The 18,869-nt window shown below is 52.2% G+C and overlaps 2 protein-coding genes across 2 annotated transcripts; both read right to left on the bottom strand.

Annotated features, from left to right (window-relative positions):
* Positions 1-3,973: 3,973 nt before the first annotated feature.
* On the bottom strand, positions 3,974-6,459 carry LOC149984822 (uncharacterized; the record flags this gene model as incomplete). The annotated part of the gene is made up of 4 exons (XM_090185876.1): positions 6,282-6,459; positions 6,042-6,107; positions 5,821-5,904; positions 3,974-5,685 (listed from the first exon to the last, which is right to left on the bottom strand). Coding segments are annotated over exons 1-4 (1,962 nt in total), but the record flags the coding sequence as incomplete, so codon positions are not given.
* A 3,637-nt stretch (positions 6,460-10,096) lies between these two features.
* Positions 10,097-14,884, bottom strand: LOC118959990 (uncharacterized). Its single transcript, XM_090185868.1, has 5 exons — positions 14,795-14,884; positions 14,555-14,620; positions 14,334-14,417; positions 12,497-14,198; positions 10,097-10,142 (listed from the first exon to the last, which is right to left on the bottom strand). The coding sequence occupies exons 1-5, from the start codon at positions 14,853-14,855 to the stop codon at positions 10,097-10,099; spliced, it is 1,959 nt and encodes a 652-aa protein (XP_090041994.1). The 5' UTR covers positions 14,856-14,884.
* Positions 14,885-18,869: the final 3,985 nt, after the last annotated feature.

Raw genomic sequence — 18,869 nt, 5'->3', positions numbered from 1 at the left:
TGAAACAGTCTTGATATGTTCTTCAAAAGAGAGATCAGGGTCCAGAGTAACGCCGAGGGCCTTCACAGTTTTATTTGAGACGACTGTACAGCCATTAAGATTAATTGTCAGATTCAACAGAAGATCTCTTTGTTTCTTGGGACCTAGAACAAGCATCTCTGTTTTGTCCGAGTTTAAAAGTAGAACGTTTGCAGCCATCCACTTCCTTATGTCTGAAACACATGCTTCTAGCGAGGGCAATTTTGGGGCTTCACCATGTTTCATTGAAATGTTCAGCTGTGTGTCATCCGCATAGCAGTGAAAGTTAACATTATGTTTTCGAATGACATCCCCAAGAGGTAAAATATATAGTGAAAATCAATAGTGGTCCTAAAACGGAACCTTGAGGAACATCGAAATTTACAGTTGATTTGTCAGAGGACAAACCATTCACAGAGACTGTAACAGTTTTCTTCTATCTCCTCCTCTGACGAGGAAGGCAGAGGCTGCGCAACAGCCTTTTCTAAACATTTTGAGAGGAATGGAAGATTCGATATAGGCCGATAGTTTTTTATATTTTCTGGGTCAAGGTTTGGCTTTTTCAAGAGAGGCTTTATTACTGCCACTTTTAGTGAGTTTGGTACACATCCGGTGGATAGAGAGCCGTTTATTATGTTCAACATAGGAGGGCCAAGCACAGGAAACAGCTCTTTCAGTAGTTTAGTTGGAATAGGGTCCAGTATGGAGCTTGAAGGTTTAGAGGCCATGATTATTTTCATCATTGTGTCAAGGGATATAGTACTAAAACACTTGAGTGTCTCTCTTGATCCTAGGTCCTGGCAGAGTTGTGCAGACTCAGGACAACTGAGCTTTGAAGGAATACGCAGATTTAAAGAGGAGTCCGTAATTTACTTTGTAATAATCATCTTTTCCTCAAAGAAGTTCATGAATTTATTACTGCTGAGGTGAAAGCCATCCTCTCTTGGGGAATGCTGCTTTTTAGTTAGCTTTGCGACAGTATCAAAAACGAATTTCGGATTGTTCTTATTTTCCTCAATTAAGTTGGAAAAATAGGATGATCGAGCAGCAGCAAGGGCTCTTCGATACTGCACGGTACTGTCTTTCCAAGCTAGTCGGAAGACTTCCAGTTTGGTGTGGCGCCATTTCCGTTCCAATTTTCTGGAAGCTTGCTTCAGAGCTCGGGTATTTTCTGTATACCAGGGAGCTAGTTTCTTATGAGAAATGTTTTTAGTTTTTAGGGGTGCAACTGCATCTAGGGTATTGCGCAAGGTTAAATTGAGTTCCTCAGTTAGGTGGTTAACTGATTTTTGTCCTCTGGCGTCCTTGGGTAGACAGAGGGAGTCTGGAAGGACATCAAGGAATCTTTGTGTTGTCTGTGAATTTATAGCACGACTTTTGATGTTCCTTGGTTGGGGTCTGAGCAGATTATTTGTTGCAATTGCAAACGTAATAAAATGGTGGTCCGATAGTCCAGGATTATGAGGGAAAACATTAAGATCCACAACATTTATTCCATGGGACAAAACTAGGTCCAGAGTATGACTGTGACAGTGAGTAGGTCCAGAGACATGTCGGCTGATTATTCGTTTTAAGTCTAATACTGCGGGTAATGGAGTCGCCAATGACTAGAGTTTTCAATTTGTCAGAGCTAATGGTGGGAAGCTTCGGCGTCTCTGACCCCGTAACGGGAGGAGTAGAGACAAGAGAAGGCTCGGCCTTTGACTCCGACTCGCTGCTTAATGGGGAAAACCGGTTGAAGTTTGTCGGCTGAATGAGCGACACCGGTTGAGCATTCCTACAGCATTTCTCTCCAGAAACCGTGAGAAAGTTGTCCGGCTGCGGGGACCGTGCGAGGGGATTTATACTAACGTTACTATCTGTACTTACTGGTGGCACAGACGCTGTTTCATCCTTTCCTACACTGAAATTACCCTTGCCTAACGATTGCGTCTGAAGCTGGGCTTGTAGCACAGCTATCCTCACCGTAAGGCGATCGTTCTCCTGTATGAGTACAGCGACTGCAATTAGAAGGCATCATGTTAATGTTACTACTTAGCTTCGGCTGTTGGAGGTCCTGACGAACCATGTCCAGATAAAGCGTCCGGAGTATGAGGATTCTGTGTTATGCACTATAGCCCGTTACCATATGTGATTTAATATTATCTGCTGTTGGCTTGTGTGGATGTATGTATGTGTTATGCAACATAGCTGACTTGAACCATTGTTCAGTTTCAGGGCCATGGGCCTTTCTCATGATGGAAAAATACAGAACTGTGCAATGAGTTGGGGGGGGGCACATTCAGAACAGTCTTTTGTTAGATAACAGGAGCCAGGTGCCTGATAACTGCATATTCTACACAGCTACAACGACTGACCGCTGAAGCGCTTAAGGGGCTGGGACCAGCCTCTGCGCCAACAATCAACGATAGGCTGGGTGAGTCTAAACCACGCCCAGTCTACTCTGACAGGCCGGCTCGGAAGCAGGAACTACTTCTGTCAGAGTATATTAAATATCTTTGTCAGGAACAAGTCAGTTCTGTTTTGCCCTGCGAGGTGGGACAGCCCATATATACGAAAATTGCATTTACCACTTATTGCTTAGCTAATAAAAGCCTCATTGTGATATTTATCCTGATACCAGATTCGAATTGACGCAACCCTGACACGAGTGAAAAAATTGAGGGAAAAACCAAAAATATAAACGGTAATTAAAAAGTAAAACCCGTAAAGTTGTCATGTAGCAAAGTAGGCAACAAAACACCGCAACAAGTCTGCAAGTTGTGACCGGAAATGGCGTCAAAATGCTGTTGAGGTATCATGTGATGCTACTAGCATAAATGGACCAACACTGAGCACATGTAGCTTAAGTCAATTGGTAATTTAAAACAGGGGTCTGAGTAATATTGCTGGCGCATGGATATAATGCAAAATAAATGTTGCCATCACCCCAGTTACTCAAGTCAGGTCATACACCTCAACTCCAAGTAGGAACCACCAAAACAATACAGAGGACACAAGTATTACAGTTAATGTTTAATTGAGCCAAAACAAGCAAATGCAGTTACACACTGGACTAGAGTACCCATGAACTCTTGCATGTCCCACGTCAGATATCCATGGCGTCGTCGCCGGACGGGCCGGTCGCAGCTTCAGAGGTGGCGTCGTCGCCAGACGGGCCGGTCGCAGCTTCAGAGGTGGCGTCGTCGCCAGACGGGCCGGTCGCAGCTTCAGAGGTGGCGTCGTCGCCAGACGGGCCGGTCGCAGCTTCAGAGGTGGCGTCGTCGCCAGACGGGCCGGTCGCAGCTTCAGAGGTGGCGTCGTCGCCAGACGGGCCGGTCGCAGCTTCAGAGGTGGCGTCGTCGCCAGACGGGCCGGTCGCAGCTTCAGAGGTGGCGTCGTCGCCAGACGGGCCGGTCGCAGCTTCAGAGGTGGCGTCGTCGCCAGACGGGCCGGTCGCAGCTTCAGAGGTGGCGTCGTCGCCAGACGGGCCGGTCGCAGCTTCAGAGGTGGCGTCGTCGCCAGACGGGCCGGTCGCAGCTTCAGAGGTGGCGTCGTCGCCAGACGGGCCGGTCGCAGCTTCAGAGGTGGCGTCGTCGCCAGACGGGCCGGTCGCAGCTTCAGAGGTGGCGTCGTCGCCAGACGGGCCGGTCGCAGCTTCAGAGGTGGCGTCGTCGCCAGACGGGCCGGTCGCAGCTTCAGAGGTGGCGTCGTCGCCAGACGGGCCGGTCGCAGCTTCAGAGGTGGCGTCGTCGCCAGACGGGCCGGTCGCAGCTTCAGAGGTGGCGTCGTCGCCAGACGGGCCGGTCGCAGCTTCAGAGGTGGCGTCGTCGCCAGACGGGCCGGTCGCAGCTTCAGAGGTGGCGTCGTCGCCAGACGGGCCGGTCGCAGCTTCAGAGGTGGCGTCGTCGCCAGACGGGCCGGTCGCAGCTTCAGAGGTGGCGTCGTCGCCAGACGGGCCGGTCGCAGCTTCAGAGGTGGCGTCGTCGCCAGACGGGCCGGTCGCAGCTTCAGAGGTGGCGTCGTCGCCAGACGGGCCGGTCGCAGCTTCAGAGGTGGCGTCGTCGCCAGACGGGCCGGTCGCAGCTTCAGAGGTGGCGTCGTCGCCAGACGGGCCGGTCGCAGCTTCAGAGGTGGCGTCGTCGCCAGACGGGCCGGTCGCAGCTTCAGAGGTGGCGTCGTCGCCAGACGGGCCGGTCGCAGCTTCAGAGGTGGCGTCGTCGCCAGACGGGCCGGTCGCAGCTTCAGAGGTGGCGTCGTCGCCAGACGGGCCGGTCGCAGCTTCAGAGGTGGCGTCGTCGCCAGACGGGCCGGTCGCAGCTTCAGAGGTGGCGTCGTCGCCAGACGGGCCGGTCGCAGCTTCAGAGGTGGCGTCGTCGCCAGACGGGCCGGTCGCAGCTTCAGAGGTGGCGTCGTCGCCAGACGGGCCGGTCGCAGCTTCAGAGGTGGCGTCGTCGCCAGACGGGCCGGTCGCAGCTTCAGAGGTGGCGTCGTCGCCAGACGGGCCGGTCGCAGCTTCAGAGGTGGCGTCGTCGCCAGACGGGCCGGTCGCAGCTTCAGAGGTGGCGTCGTCGCCAGACGGGCCGGTCGCAGCTTCAGAGGTGGCGTCGTCGCCAGACGGGCCGGTCGCAGCTTCAGAGGTGGCGTCGTCGCCAGACGGGCCGGTCGCAGCTTCAGAGGTGGCGTCGTCGCCAGACGGGCCGGTCGCAGCTTCAGAGGTGGCGTCGTCGCCAGACGGGCCGGTCGCAGCTTCAGAGGTGGCGTCGTCGCCAGACGGGCCGGTCGCAGCTTCAGAGGTGGCGTCGTCGCCAGACGGGCCGGTCGCAGCTTCAGAGGTGGCGTCGTCGCCAGACGGGCCGGTCGCAGCTTCAGAGGTGGCGTCGTCGCCAGACGGGCCGGTCGCAGCTTCAGAGGTGGCGTCGTCGCCAGACGGGCCGGTCGCAGCTTCAGAGGTGGCGTCGTCGCCAGACGGGCCGGTCGCAGCTTCAGAGGTGGCGTCGTCGCCAGACGGGCCGGTCGCAGCTTCAGAGGTGGCGTCGTCGCCAGACGGGCCGGTCGCAGCTTCAGAGGTGGCGTCGTCGCCAGACGGGCCGGTCGCAGCTTCAGAGGTGGCGTCGTCGCCAGACGGGCCGGTCGCAGCTTCAGAGGTGGCGTCGTCGCCAGACGGGCCGGTCGCAGCTTCAGAGGTGGCGTCGTCGCCAGACGGGCCGGTCGCAGCTTCAGAGGTGGCGTCGTCGCCAGACGGGCCGGTCGCAGCTTCAGAGGTGGCGTCGTCGCCAGACGGGCCGGTCGCAGCTTCAGAGGTGGCGTCGTCGCCAGACGGGCCGGTCGCAGCTTCAGAGGTGGCGTCGTCGCCAGACGGGCCGGTCGCAGCTTCAGAGGTGGCGTCGTCGCCAGACGGGCCGGTCGCAGCTTCAGAGGTGGCGTCGTCGCCAGACGGGCCGGTCGCAGCTTCAGAGGTGGCGTCGTCGCCAGACGGGCCGGTCGCAGCTTCAGAGGTGGCGTCGTCGCCAGACGGGCCGGTCGCAGCTTCAGAGGTGGCGTCGTCGCCAGACGGGCCGGTCGCAGCTTCAGCGTCGTCCGAGGACATGCGCCTCAGCTTCTCCTCAGAGGACAGGGCATCATTTGCCGGAGAGCTACCATGGTTTGGAGAAGCTTGGGATTCTACTTCATTGGTCTCTAAATACTCTTGAGAAAAAACAAAAGGAACAGTTGGGTATTCTACAGCAACACATCTGTTCTACACGGTCTAGGCCAAATTGCTAATCGAATTTTGAGCAACATGAACCCTACAGTTTTCAAAGTATATGTTTCAGGCCGTACCTTCTCTGGCTTGTTTAGCGTCAGACCCTATGGATCGGAGCAAGGCCAGGGCATGCACAATGGAGACGTCATTTGATGACAGCTCTGAAAAATGTAGGTTAAGGTTTGACAACATTATTTAGACTGAGTTACTCTATGCTGTTGAATGAGTGTCAAACACAGCAGCACCATAGACAGTGACAAAGAACATAGCTAGAAGGGTTGCGGAAAGAAACACTTACCTCCAAGTCTCCTCTGCAGAGAGACTTGATCTTGCTTCTGGGACTTTCCAACAGGGTAACAAGAAACTGAGGAGAAAGTGTTGACAGAAGTTGAGTTCACACAAAATAGCTACATATATTAATAGCAGTGAAGAATAAAAGATGACCAACGCGGAAGATACAGACAGTCAAATATTAATACCCAACTTATAAAGTTAAGCATATTTACCAAACAAATCCCTTAAACATTAGTGAACCAACCTTTGACAACCCCCACAGTCATCACAACGAGCAGCAATTCTCTCACACCTCCCATGATCATGAAAATAGTCTGTGTTATCAACAGGTAATGTCTTCCCATGGCCTGTATGAGGCTTATATAGGCCACTAATGACCTTAGTTTACCTGACAAACATGGCTTAACGATCAATTAACAAGCTTGATTGAGTTGTTACGTTCAGATAGAAATAGACCATGTAGAACATATGTTGATTCTTATCAAGTTGGTGGGCAGGCAATCTTTTCTACTCCATATATTGCATTTATATCTGTAATGATTAACCCTAATGGTCTCAGATCAGCAGTAGAAAGAAGTATTCCTAATTATTTTAGGTGTAATCTTCAAAGATATTAGGGGGAAATAAACACTGTACCCAAATCCACGTTTTACGTTTTTCAGACAGTGAGAGAGAAGAGGGAGGGATAGGGGGAAGCACAACAGGCCCACACTCATCCTCTCGTACCACCAGGTTCCCTTCCAGCAGATACTGGACTTCAGAGGAACTTCTGCTGCTATACCCCATCTTTACCTTTACCCACAAAGGTCCTAAACGGTAGAAAGTGTCCGGCCAACAGACAGACGCACACCTTATGACGGCAATAACCTGTAGTCCAAGGGGATAGTAGCACTTCACTGAGAGCAAAACAGACAGGGACCAAAAGATGTGGAAGAAGCAATTAGGAGGCCTGCGTCTTGTGACCGTAGCGTACGTGTAGGTATGTACGGCAGGACCAAATCAGAGAGATAGGTACGAGCAAGCCCATGTAATGCTTTGTAGGTTAGCAGTAAAACCTTGAAATCAGCCCTTGCCTTGACAGGAAGCCAGTGTAGGGAGGCTAGCACTGGAGTAATATGATATATTTTTGGGGTTCTAGTCAGGATTCTAGCAGCCGTATTTAGCACTAACTGAAGTTTATTTAGTGCTTTATCCGGGTAGCCGGAAAGTAAGAGCATTGCAGTAGTCTAACCTAGAAGTGACAAAAGCATGGATACATTTTTCTGCATCATTTTTGGACAGAAAGTTTGATTTTTGCAATGTTACGTAGATGGAAAAAAGCTGTCCTTGAAACAGTCTTGATATGTTCTTCAAAAGAGAGATCAGGGTCCAGAGTAACGCCGAGGGCCTTCACAGTTTTATTTGAGACGACTGTACAGCCATTAAGATTAATTGTCAGATTCAACAGAAGATCTCTTTGTTTCTTGGGACCTAGAACAAGCATCTCTGTTTTGTCCGAGTTTAAAAGTAGAACGTTTGCAGCCATCCACTTCCTTATGTCTGAAACACATGCTTCTAGCGAGGGCAATTTTGGGGCTTCACCATGTTTCATTGAAATGTTCAGCTGTGTGTCATCCGCATAGCAGTGAAAGTTAACATTATGTTTTCGAATGACATCCCCAAGAGGTAAAATATATAGTGAAAATCAATAGTGGTCCTAAAACGGAACCTTGAGGAACATCGAAATTTACAGTTGATTTGTCAGAGGACAAACCATTCACAGAGACTGTAACAGTTTTCTTCTATCTCCTCCTCTGACGAGGAAGGCAGAGGCTGCGCAACAGCCTTTTCTAAACATTTTGAGAGGAATGGAAGATTCGATATAGGCCGATAGTTTTTTATATTTTCTGGGTCAAGGTTTGGCTTTTTCAAGAGAGGCTTTATTACTGCCACTTTTAGTGAGTTTGGTACACATCCGGTGGATAGAGAGCCGTTTATTATGTTCAACATAGGAGGGCCAAGCACAGGAAACAGCTCTTTCAGTAGTTTAGTTGGAATAGGGTCCAGTATGGAGCTTGAAGGTTTAGAGGCCATGATTATTTTCATCATTGTGTCAAGGGATATAGTACTAAAACACTTGAGTGTCTCTCTTGATCCTAGGTCCTGGCAGAGTTGTGCAGACTCAGGACAACTGAGCTTTGAAGGAATACGCAGATTTAAAGAGGAGTCCGTAATTTACTTTGTAATAATCATCTTTTCCTCAAAGAAGTTCATGAATTTATTACTGCTGAGGTGAAAGCCATCCTCTCTTGGGGAATGCTGCTTTTTAGTTAGCTTTGCGACAGTATCAAAAACGAATTTCGGATTGTTCTTATTTTCCTCAATTAAGTTGGAAAAATAGGATGATCGAGCAGCAGCAAGGGCTCTTCGATACTGCACGGTACTGTCTTTCCAAGCTAGTCGGAAGACTTCCAGTTTGGTGTGGCGCCATTTCCGTTCCAATTTTCTGGAAGCTTGCTTCAGAGCTCGGGTATTTTCTGTATACCAGGGAGCTAGTTTCTTATGAGAAATGTTTTTAGTTTTTAGGGGTGCAACTGCATCTAGGGTATTGCGCAAGGTTAAATTGAGTTCCTCAGTTAGGTGGTTAACTGATTTTTGTCCTCTGGCGTCCTTGGGTAGACAGAGGGAGTCTGGAAGGACATCAAGGAATCTTTGTGTTGTCTGTGAATTTATAGCACGACTTTTGATGTTCCTTGGTTGGGGTCTGAGCAGATTATTTGTTGCAATTGCAAACGTAATAAAATGGTGGTCCGATAGTCCAGGATTATGAGGGAAAACATTAAGATCCACAACATTTATTCCATGGGACAAAACTAGGTCCAGAGTATGACTGTGACAGTGAGTAGGTCCAGAGACATGTCGGCTGATTATTCGTTTTAAGTCTAATACTGCGGGTAATGGAGTCGCCAATGACTAGAGTTTTCAATTTGTCAGAGCTAATGGTGGGAAGCTTCGGCGTCTCTGACCCCGTAACGGGAGGAGTAGAGACAAGAGAAGGCTCGGCCTTTGACTCCGACTCGCTGCTTAATGGGGAAAACCGGTTGAAGTTTGTCGGCTGAATGAGCGACACCGGTTGAGCATTCCTACAGCATTTCTCTCCAGAAACCGTGAGAAAGTTGTCCGGCTGCGGGGACCGTGCGAGGGGATTTATACTAACGTTACTATCTGTACTTACTGGTGGCACAGACGCTGTTTCATCCTTTCCTACACTGAAATTACCCTTGCCTAACGATTGCGTCTGAAGCTGGGCTTGTAGCACAGCTATCCTCACCGTAAGGCGATCGTTCTCCTGTATGAGTACAGCGACTGCAATTAGAAGGCATCATGTTAATGTTACTACTTAGCTTCGGCTGTTGGAGGTCCTGACGAACCATGTCCAGATAAAGCGTCCGGAGTATGAGGATTCTGTGTTATGCACTATAGCCCGTTACCATATGTGATTTAATATTATCTGCTGTTGGCTTGTGTGGATGTATGTATGTGTTATGCAACATAGCTGACTTGAACCATTGTTCAGTTTCAGGGCCATGGGCCTTTCTCATGATGGAAAAATACAGAACTGTGCAATGAGTTGGGGGGGGGCACATTCAGAACAGTCTTTTGTTAGATAACAGGAGCCAGGTGCCTGATAACTGCATATTCTACACAGCTACAACGACTGACCGCTGAAGCGCTTAAGGGGCTGGGACCAGCCTCTGCGCCAACAATCAACGATAGGCTGGGTGAGTCTAAACCACGCCCAGTCTACTCTGACAGGCCGGCTCGGAAGCAGGAACTACTGTCAGAGTATATTAAATATCTTTGTCAGGAACAAGTCAGTTCTGTTTTGCCCTGCGAGGTGGGACAGAGCCCATATATACGAAAATTGCATTTACCACTTATTGCTTAGCTAATAAAAGCCTCATTGTGATATTTATCCTGATACCAGATTCGAATTGACGCAACCCTGACACGAGTGAAAAAATTGAGGGAAAAACCAAAAATATAAACGGTAATTAAAAAGTAAAACCCGTAAAGTTGTCATGTAGCAAAATAGGCAACAAAACACCGCAACACGTAAACAAGTCTGCAAGTTGTGACCGGAAATGGCGTCAAAATGCTGTTGAGGTATCATGTGATGCTACTAGCATAAATGGACCAACACTGAGCACATGTAGCTTAAGTCAATTGGTAATTTAAAACACAGGGGTCTGAGTAATATTGCTGGCGCATGGATATAATGCAAAATAAATGTTGCCATCACCCCAGTTACTCAAGTCAGGTCATACACCTCAACTCCAAGTAGGAACCACCAAAACAATACAGAGGACACAAGTATTACAGTTAATGTTTAATTGAGCCAAAACAAGCAAATGCAGTTACACACTGGACTAGAGTACCCATGAACTCTTGCATGTCCCACGTCAGATATCCATGGCGTCGTCGCCGGACGGGCCGGTCGCAGCTTCAGAGGTGGCGTCGTCGCCGGACGGGCCGGTCGCAGCTTCAGAGGTGGCGTCGTCGCCGGACGGGCCGGTCGCAGCTTCAGAGGTGGCGTCGTCGCCAGACGGGCCGGTCGCAGCTTCAGAGGTGGCGTCGTCGCCAGACGGGCCGGTCGCAGCTTCAGAGGTGGCGTCGTCGCCAGACGGGCCGGTCGCAGCTTCAGAGGTGGCGTCGTCGCCAGACGGGCCGGTCGCAGCTTCAGAGGTGGCGTCGTCGCCAGACGGGCCGGTCGCAGCTTCAGAGGTGGCGTCGTCGCCAGACGGGCCGGTCGCAGCTTCAGAGGTGGCGTCGTCGCCAGACGGGCCGGTCGCAGCTTCAGAGGTGGCGTCGTCGCCAGACGGGCCGGTCGCAGCTTCAGAGGTGGCGTCGTCGCCAGACGGGCCGGTCGCAGCTTCAGAGGTGGCGTCGTCGCCAGACGGGCCGGTCGCAGCTTCAGAGGTGGCGTCGTCGCCAGACGGGCCGGTCGCAGCTTCAGAGGTGGCGTCGTCGCCAGACGGGCCGGTCGCAGCTTCAGAGGTGGCGTCGTCGCCAGACGGGCCGGTCGCAGCTTCAGAGGTGGCGTCGTCGCCAGACGGGCCGGTCGCAGCTTCAGAGGTGGCGTCGTCGCCAGACGGGCCGGTCGCAGCTTCAGAGGTGGCGTCGTCGCCAGACGGGCCGGTCGCAGCTTCAGAGGTGGCGTCGTCGCCAGACGGGCCGGTCGCAGCTTCAGAGGTGGCGTCGTCGCCAGACGGGCCGGTCGCAGCTTCAGAGGTGGCGTCGTCGCCAGACGGGCCGGTCGCAGCTTCAGAGGTGGCGTCGTCGCCAGACGGGCCGGTCGCAGCTTCAGAGGTGGCGTCGTCGCCAGACGGGCCGGTCGCAGCTTCAGAGGTGGCGTCGTCGCCAGACGGGCCGGTCGCAGCTTCAGAGGTGGCGTCGTCGCCAGACGGGCCGGTCGCAGCTTCAGAGGTGGCGTCGTCGCCAGACGGGCCGGTCGCAGCTTCAGAGGTGGCGTCGTCGCCAGACGGGCCGGTCGCAGCTTCAGAGGTGGCGTCGTCGCCAGACGGGCCGGTCGCAGCTTCAGAGGTGGCGTCGTCGCCAGACGGGCCGGTCGCAGCTTCAGAGGTGGCGTCGTCGCCAGACGGGCCGGTCGCAGCTTCAGAGGTGGCGTCGTCGCCAGACGGGCCGGTCGCAGCTTCAGAGGTGGCGTCGTCGCCAGACGGGCCGGTCGCAGCTTCAGAGGTGGCGTCGTCGCCAGACGGGCCGGTCGCAGCTTCAGAGGTGGCGTCGTCGCCAGACGGGCCGGTCGCAGCTTCAGAGGTGGCGTCGTCGCCAGACGGGCCGGTCGCAGCTTCAGAGGTGGCGTCGTCGCCAGACGGGCCGGTCGCAGCTTCAGAGGTGGCGTCGTCGCCAGACGGGCCGGTCGCAGCTTCAGAGGTGGCGTCGTCGCCAGACGGGCCGGTCGCAGCTTCAGAGGTGGCGTCGTCGCCAGACGGGCCGGTCGCAGCTTCAGAGGTGGCGTCGTCGCCAGACGGGCCGGTCGCAGCTTCAGAGGTGGCGTCGTCGCCAGACGGGCCGGTCGCAGCTTCAGAGGTGGCGTCGTCGCCAGACGGGCCGGTCGCAGCTTCAGAGGTGGCGTCGTCGCCAGACGGGCCGGTCGCAGCTTCAGAGGTGGCGTCGTCGCCAGACGGGCCGGTCGCAGCTTCAGAGGTGGCGTCGTCGCCAGACGGGCCGGTCGCAGCTTCAGAGGTGGCGTCGTCGCCAGACGGGCCGGTCGCAGCTTCAGAGGTGGCGTCGTCGCCAGACGGGCCGGTCGCAGCTTCAGAGGTGGCGTCGTCGCCAGACGGGCCGGTCGCAGCTTCAGAGGTGGCGTCGTCGCCAGACGGGCCGGTCGCAGCTTCAGAGGTGGCGTCGTCGCCAGACGGGCCGGTCGCAGCTTCAGAGGTGGCGTCGTCGCCAGACGGGCCGGTCGCAGCTTCAGAGGTGGCGTCGTCGCCAGACGGGCCGGTCGCAGCTTCAGAGGTGGCGTCGTCGCCAGACGGGCCGGTCGCAGCTTCAGAGGTGGCGTCGTCGCCAGACGGGCCGGTCGCAGCTTCAGAGGTGGCGTCGTCGCCAGACGGGCCGGTCGCAGCTTCAGAGGTGGCGTCGTCGCCAGACGGGCCGGTCGCAGCTTCAGAGGTGGCGTCGTCGCCAGACGGGCCGGTCGCAGCTTCAGAGGTGGCGTCGTCGCCAGACGGGCCGGTCGCAGCTTCAGAGGTGGCGTCGTCGCCAGACGGGCCGGTCGCAGCTTCAGAGGTGGCGTCGTCGCCAGACGGGCCGGTCGCAGCTTCAGAGGTGGCGTCGTCGCCAGACGGGCCGGTCGCAGCTTCAGAGGTGGCGTCGTCGCCAGACGGGCCGGTCGCAGCTTCAGAGGTGGCGTCGTCGCCAGACGGGCCGGTCGCAGCTTCAGAGGTGGCGTCGTCGCCAGACGGGCCGGTCGCAGCTTCAGAGGTGGCGTCGTCGCCAGACGGGCCGGTCGCAGCTTCAGAGGTGGCGTCGTCGCCAGACGGGCCGGTCGCAGCTTCAGAGGTGGCGTCGTCGCCAGACGGGCCGGTCGCAGCTTCAGAGGTGGCGTCGTCGCCAGACGGGCCGGTCGCAGCTTCAGAGGTGGCGTCGTCGCCAGACGGGCCGGTCGCAGCTTCAGAGGTGGCGTCGTCGCCAGACGGGCCGGTCGCAGCTTCAGAGGTGGCGTCGTCGCCAGACGGGCCGGTCGCAGCTTCAGAGGTGGCGTCGTCGCCAGACGGGCCGGTCGCAGCTTCAGAGGTGGCGTCGTCGCCAGACGGGCCGGTCGCAGCTTCAGAGGTGGCGTCGTCGCCAGACGGGCCGGTCGCAGCTTCAGAGGTGGCGTCGTCGCCAGACGGGCCGGTCGCAGCTTCAGAGGTGGCGTCGTCGCCAGACGGGCCGGTCGCAGCTTCAGAGGTGGCGTCGTCGCCAGACGGGCCGGTCGCAGCTTCAGAGGTGGCGTCGTCGCCAGACGGGCCGGTCGCAGCTTCAGAGGTGGCGTCGTCGCCAGACGGGCCGGTCGCAGCTTCAGAGGTGGCGTCGTCGCCAGACGGGCCGGTCGCAGCTTCAGAGGTGGCGTCGTCGCCAGACGGGCCGGTCGCAGCTTCAGAGGTGGCGTCGTCGCCAGACGGGCCGGTCGCAGCTTCAGAGGTGGCGTCGTCGCCAGACGGGCCGGTCGCAGCTTCAGAGGTGGCGTCGTCGCCAGACGGGCCGGTCGCAGCTTCAGAGGTGGCGTCGTCGCCAGACGGGCCGGTCGCAGCTTCAGAGGTGGCGTCGTCGCCAGACGGGCCGGTCGCAGCTTCAGAGGTGGCGTCGTCGCCAGACGGGCCGGTCGCAGCTTCAGAGGTGGCGTCGTCGCCAGACGGGCCGGTCGCAGCTTCAGAGGTGGCGTCGTCGCCAGACGGGCCGGTCGCAGCTTCAGAGGTGGCGTCGTCGCCAGACGGGCCGGTCGCAGCTTCAGAGGTGGCGTCGTCGCCAGACGGGCCGGTCGCAGCTTCAGAGGTGGCGGCGTCGTCCGAGGACATGCGCCTCAGCTTCTCCTCAGAGGACAGGGCATCATTTGCCGGAGAGCTACCATGGTTTGGAGAAGCTTGGGATTCTACTTCATTGGTCTCTAAATACTCTTGAGAAAAAACAAAAGGAACAGTTGGGTATTCTACAGCAACACATCTGTTCTACACGGTCTAGGCCAAATTGCTAATCGAATTTTGAGCAACATGAACCCTACAGTTTTCAAAGTATATGTTTCAGGCCGTACCTTCTCTGGCTTGTTTAGCGTCAGACCCTATGGATCGGAGCAAGGCCAGGGCATGCACAATGGAGACGTCATTTGATGACAGCTCTGAAAAATGTAGGTTAAGGTTTGACAACATTATTTAGACTGAGTTACTCTATGCTGTTGAATGAGTGTCAAACACAGCAGCACCATAGACAGTGACAAAGAACATAGCTAGAAGGGTTGCGGAAAGAAACACTTACCTCCAAGTCTCCTCTGCAGAGAGACTTGATCTTGCTTCTGGGACTTTCCAACAGGGTAACAAGAAACTGAGGAGAAAGTGTTGACAGAAGTTGAGTTCACACAAAATAGCTACATATATTAATAGCAGTGAAGAATAAAAGATGACCAACGCGGAAGATACAGACAGTCAAATATTAATACCCAACTTATAAAGTTAAGCATATTTACCAAACAAATCCCTTAAACATTAGTGAACCAACCTTTGACAACCCCCACAGTCAACACAACGAGCAGCAATTCTCTCACACCTCCCATGATCATGAAAATAGTCTGTGTTATCAACAGGTAATGTCTTCCCATGGCCTGTATGAGGCTTATATAGGCCACTAATGACCTTAGTTTACCTGACAAACATGGCTTAACGATCAATTAACAAGCTTGATTGAGTTGTTACGTTCAGATAGAAATAGACCATGTAGAACATATGTTGATTCTTATCAAGTTGGTGGGCAGGCAATCTTTTCTACTCCATATATTGCATTTATATCTGTAATGATTAACCCTAATGGTCTCAGATCAGCAGTAGAAAGAAGTATTCCTAATTATTTTAGGTGTAATCTTCAAAGATATTAGGGGGAAATAAACACTGTACCCAAATCCACGTTTTACGTTTTTCAGACAGTGAGAGAGAAGAGGGAGGGATAGGGGGAAGCACAACAGGCCCACACTCATCCTCTCGTACCACCAGGTTCCCTTCCAGCAGATACTGGACTTCAGAGGAACTTCTGCTGCTATACCCCATCTTTACCTTTACCCACAAAGGTCCTAAACGGTAGAAAGTGTCCGGCCAACAGACAGACGCACACCTTATGACGGCAATAACCTGTAGTCCAAGGGGATAGTAGCACTTCACTGAGAGCAAAACAGACAGGGACCAAAAGATGTGGAAGAAGCAATTAGGAGGCCTGCGTCTTGTGACCGTAGCGTACGTGTAGGTATGTACGGCAGGACCAAATCAGAGAGATAGGTACGAGCAAGCCCATGTAATGCTTTGTAGGTTAGCAGTAAAACCTTGAAATCAGCCCTTGCCTTGACAGGAAGCCAGTGTAGGGAGGCTAGCACTGGAGTAATATGATATATTTTTGGGGTTCTAGTCAGGATTCTAGCAGCCGTATTTAGCACTAACTGAAGTTTATTTAGTGCTTTATCCGGGTAGCCGGAAAGTAAGAGCATTGCAGTAGTCTAACCTAGAAGTGACAAAAGCATGGATACATTTTTCTGCATCATTTTTGGACAGAAAGTTTGATTTTTGCAATGTTACGTAGATGGAAAAAAGCTGTCCTTGAAACAGTCTTGATATGTTCTTCAAAAGAGAGATCAGGGTCCAGAGTAACGCCGAGGGCCTTCACAGTTTTATTTGAGACGACTGTACAGCCATTAAGATTAATTGTCAGATTCAACAGAAGATCTCTTTGTTTCTTGGGACCTAGAACAAGCATCTCTGTTTTGTCCGAGTTTAAAAGTAGAACGTTTGCAGCCATCCACTTCCTTATGTCTGAAACACATGCTTCTAGCGAGGGCAATTTTGGGGCTTCACCATGTTTCATTGAAATGTTCAGCTGTGTGTCATCCGCATAGCAGTGAAAGTTAACATTATGTTTTCGAATGACATCCCCAAGAGGTAAAATATATAGTGAAAATCAATAGTGGTCCTAAAACGGAACCTTGAGGAACATCGAAATTTACAGTTGATTTGTCAGAGGACAAACCATTCACAGAGACTGTAACAGTTTTCTTCTATCTCCTCCTCTGACGAGGAAGGCAGAGGCTGCGCAACAGCCTTTTCTAAACATTTTGAGAGGAATGGAAGATTCGATATAGGCCGATAGTTTTTTATATTTTCTGGGTCAAGGTTTGGCTTTTTCAAGAGAGGCTTTATTACTGCCACTTTTAGTGAGTTTGGTACACATCCGGTGGATAGAGAGCCGTTTATTATGTTCAACATAGGAGGGCCAAGCACAGGAAACAGCTCTTTCAGTAGTTTAGTTGGAATAGGGTCCAGTATGGAGCTTGAAGGTTTAGAGGCCATGATTATTTTCATCATTGTGTCAAGGGATATAGTACTAAAACACTTGAGTGTCTCTCTTGATCCTAGGTCCTGGCAGAGTTGTGCAGACTCAGGACAACTGAGCTTTGAAGGAATACGCAGATTTAAAGAGGAGTCCGTAATTTACTTTGTAATAATCATCTTTTCCTCAAAGAAGTTCATTAATTTATTACTGCTGAGGTGAAAGCCATCCTCTCTTGGGGAATGCTGCTTTTTAGTTAGCTTTGCGACAGTATCAAAAACGAATTTCGGATTGTTCTTATTTTCCTCAATTAAGTTGGAAAAATAGGATGATCGAGCAGCAGCAAGGGCTCTTCGATACTGCACGGTACTGTCTTTCCAAGCTAGTCGGAAGACTTCCAGTTTGGTGTGGCGCCATTTCCGTTCCAATTTTCTGGAAGCTTGCTTCAGAGCTCGGGTATTTTCTGTATACCAGGGAGCTAGTTTCTTATGAGAAATGTTTTTAGTTTTTAGGGGTGCAACTGCATCTAGGGTATTGCGCAAGGTTAAATTGAGTTCCTCAGTTAGGTGGTTAACTGATTTTTGTCCTCTGGCGTCCTTGGGTAGACAGAGGGAGTCTGGAAGGACATCAAGGAATCTTTGTGTTGTCTGTGAATTTATAGCACGACTTTTGATGTTCCTTGGTTGGGGTCTGAGCAGATTATTTGTTGCAATTGCAAACGTAATAAAATGGTGGTCCGATAGTCCAGGATTATGAGGGAAAACATTAAGATCCACAACATTTATTCCATGGGACAAAACTAGGTCCAGAGTATGACTGTGACAGTGAGTAGGTCCAGAGACATGTCGGCTGATTATTCGTTTTAAGTCTAATACTGCGGGTAATGGAGTCGCCAATGACTAGAGTTTTCAATTTGTCAGAGCTAATGGTGGGAAGCTTCGGCGTCTCTGACCCCGTAACGGGAGGAGTAGAGACAAGAGAAGGCTCGGCCTTTGACTCCGACTCGCTGCTTAATGGGGAAAACCGGTTGAAGTTTGTCGGCTGAATGAGCGACACCGGTTGAGCATTCCTACAGCATTTCTCTCCAGAAACCGTGAGAAAGTTGTCCGGCTGCGGGGACCGTGCGAGGGGATTTATACTAACGTTACTATCTGTACTTACTGGTGGCACAGACGCTGTTTCATCCTTTCCTACACTGAAATTACCCTTGCCTAACGATTGCGTCTGAAGCTGGGCTTGTAGCACAGCTATCCTCACCGTAAGGCGATCGTTCTCCTGTATGAGTACAGCGACTGCAATTAGAAGGCATCATGTTAATGTTACTACTTAGCTTCGGCTGTTGGAGGTCCTGACGAACCATGTCCAGATAAAGCGTCCGGAGTATGAGGATTCTGTGTTATGCACTATAGCCCGTTACCATATGTGATTTAATATTATCTGCTGTTGGCTTGTGTGGATGTATGTATGTGTTATGCAACATAGCTGACTTGAACCATTGTTCAGTTTCAGGGCCATGGGCCTTTCTCATGATGGAAAAATACAGAACTGTGCAATGAGTTGGGGGGGGGCACATTCAGAACAGTCTTTTGTTAGATAACAGGAGCCAGGTGCCTGATAACTGCATATTCTACACAGCTACAACGACTGACCGCTGAAGCGCTTAAGGGGCTGGGACCAGCCTCTGCGCCAACAATTAACGATAGGCTGGGTGAGTCTAAACCACGCCCAGTCTACTCTGACAGGCCGGCTCGGAAGCAGGAACTACTGTGAGTATATTAAATATCTTTGTCAGGAACAAGTCAGTTCTGTTTTGCCCTGCGAGGTGGGACAGAGCCCATATATACGAAAATTGCATTTACCACTTATTGCTTAGCTAATAAAAGCCTCATTGTGATATTTATCCTGATACCAGATTCGAATTGACGCAACCCTGACACGAGTGAAAAAATTGAGGGAAAAACCAAAAATATAAACGGTAATTAAAAAGTAAAAACCGTAAAGTTGTCAGGTAGCAAAGTAGGCAACAAAACACCGCAACACGTAAACAAGTCTGCAAGTTGTGACCGGAAATGGCGTCAAAATGCTGTTGAGGTATCATGTGATGCTACTAGCATAAATTGACCAACACTGAGCACATGTAGCTTAAGTCAATTGGTAATTTAAAACACAGGGGTCTGAGTAATATTGCTGGCGCATGGATATAATGCAAAATAAATGTTGCCATCACCCCAGTTACTCAAGTCAGGTCATACACCTCAACTCCAAG

The sequence above is a fragment of the Oncorhynchus mykiss genome, chromosome 2 (genome assembly GCF_057628025.1).
Source record: "Oncorhynchus mykiss isolate SJ-2025 chromosome 2, ASM5762802v1, whole genome shotgun sequence".
NCBI classification, from domain to species: domain Eukaryota; kingdom Metazoa; phylum Chordata; class Actinopteri; order Salmoniformes; family Salmonidae; genus Oncorhynchus; species Oncorhynchus mykiss.
This window is presented reverse-complemented; position numbering and strand designations above follow the sequence as displayed.

Coding starts and splice junctions, on each gene's coding strand:
- LOC118959990 (XM_090185868.1), bottom strand. CDS start 14,855: ATGATCATGGGAGGTGTGAGAGAATTGCTGCTCGTTGTGTTGACTGTG. Junction 14,621..14,794: donor GACTGTGGGGGTTGTCAAAG/GTTGGTTCACTA, acceptor CTTTCTCCTCAG/TTTCTTGTTACCCTGTTGGA. Junction 14,199..14,333: donor CGCTAAACAAGCCAGAGAAG/GTACGGCCTGAA, acceptor TTTTTTCTCAAG/AGTATTTAGAGACCAATGAA.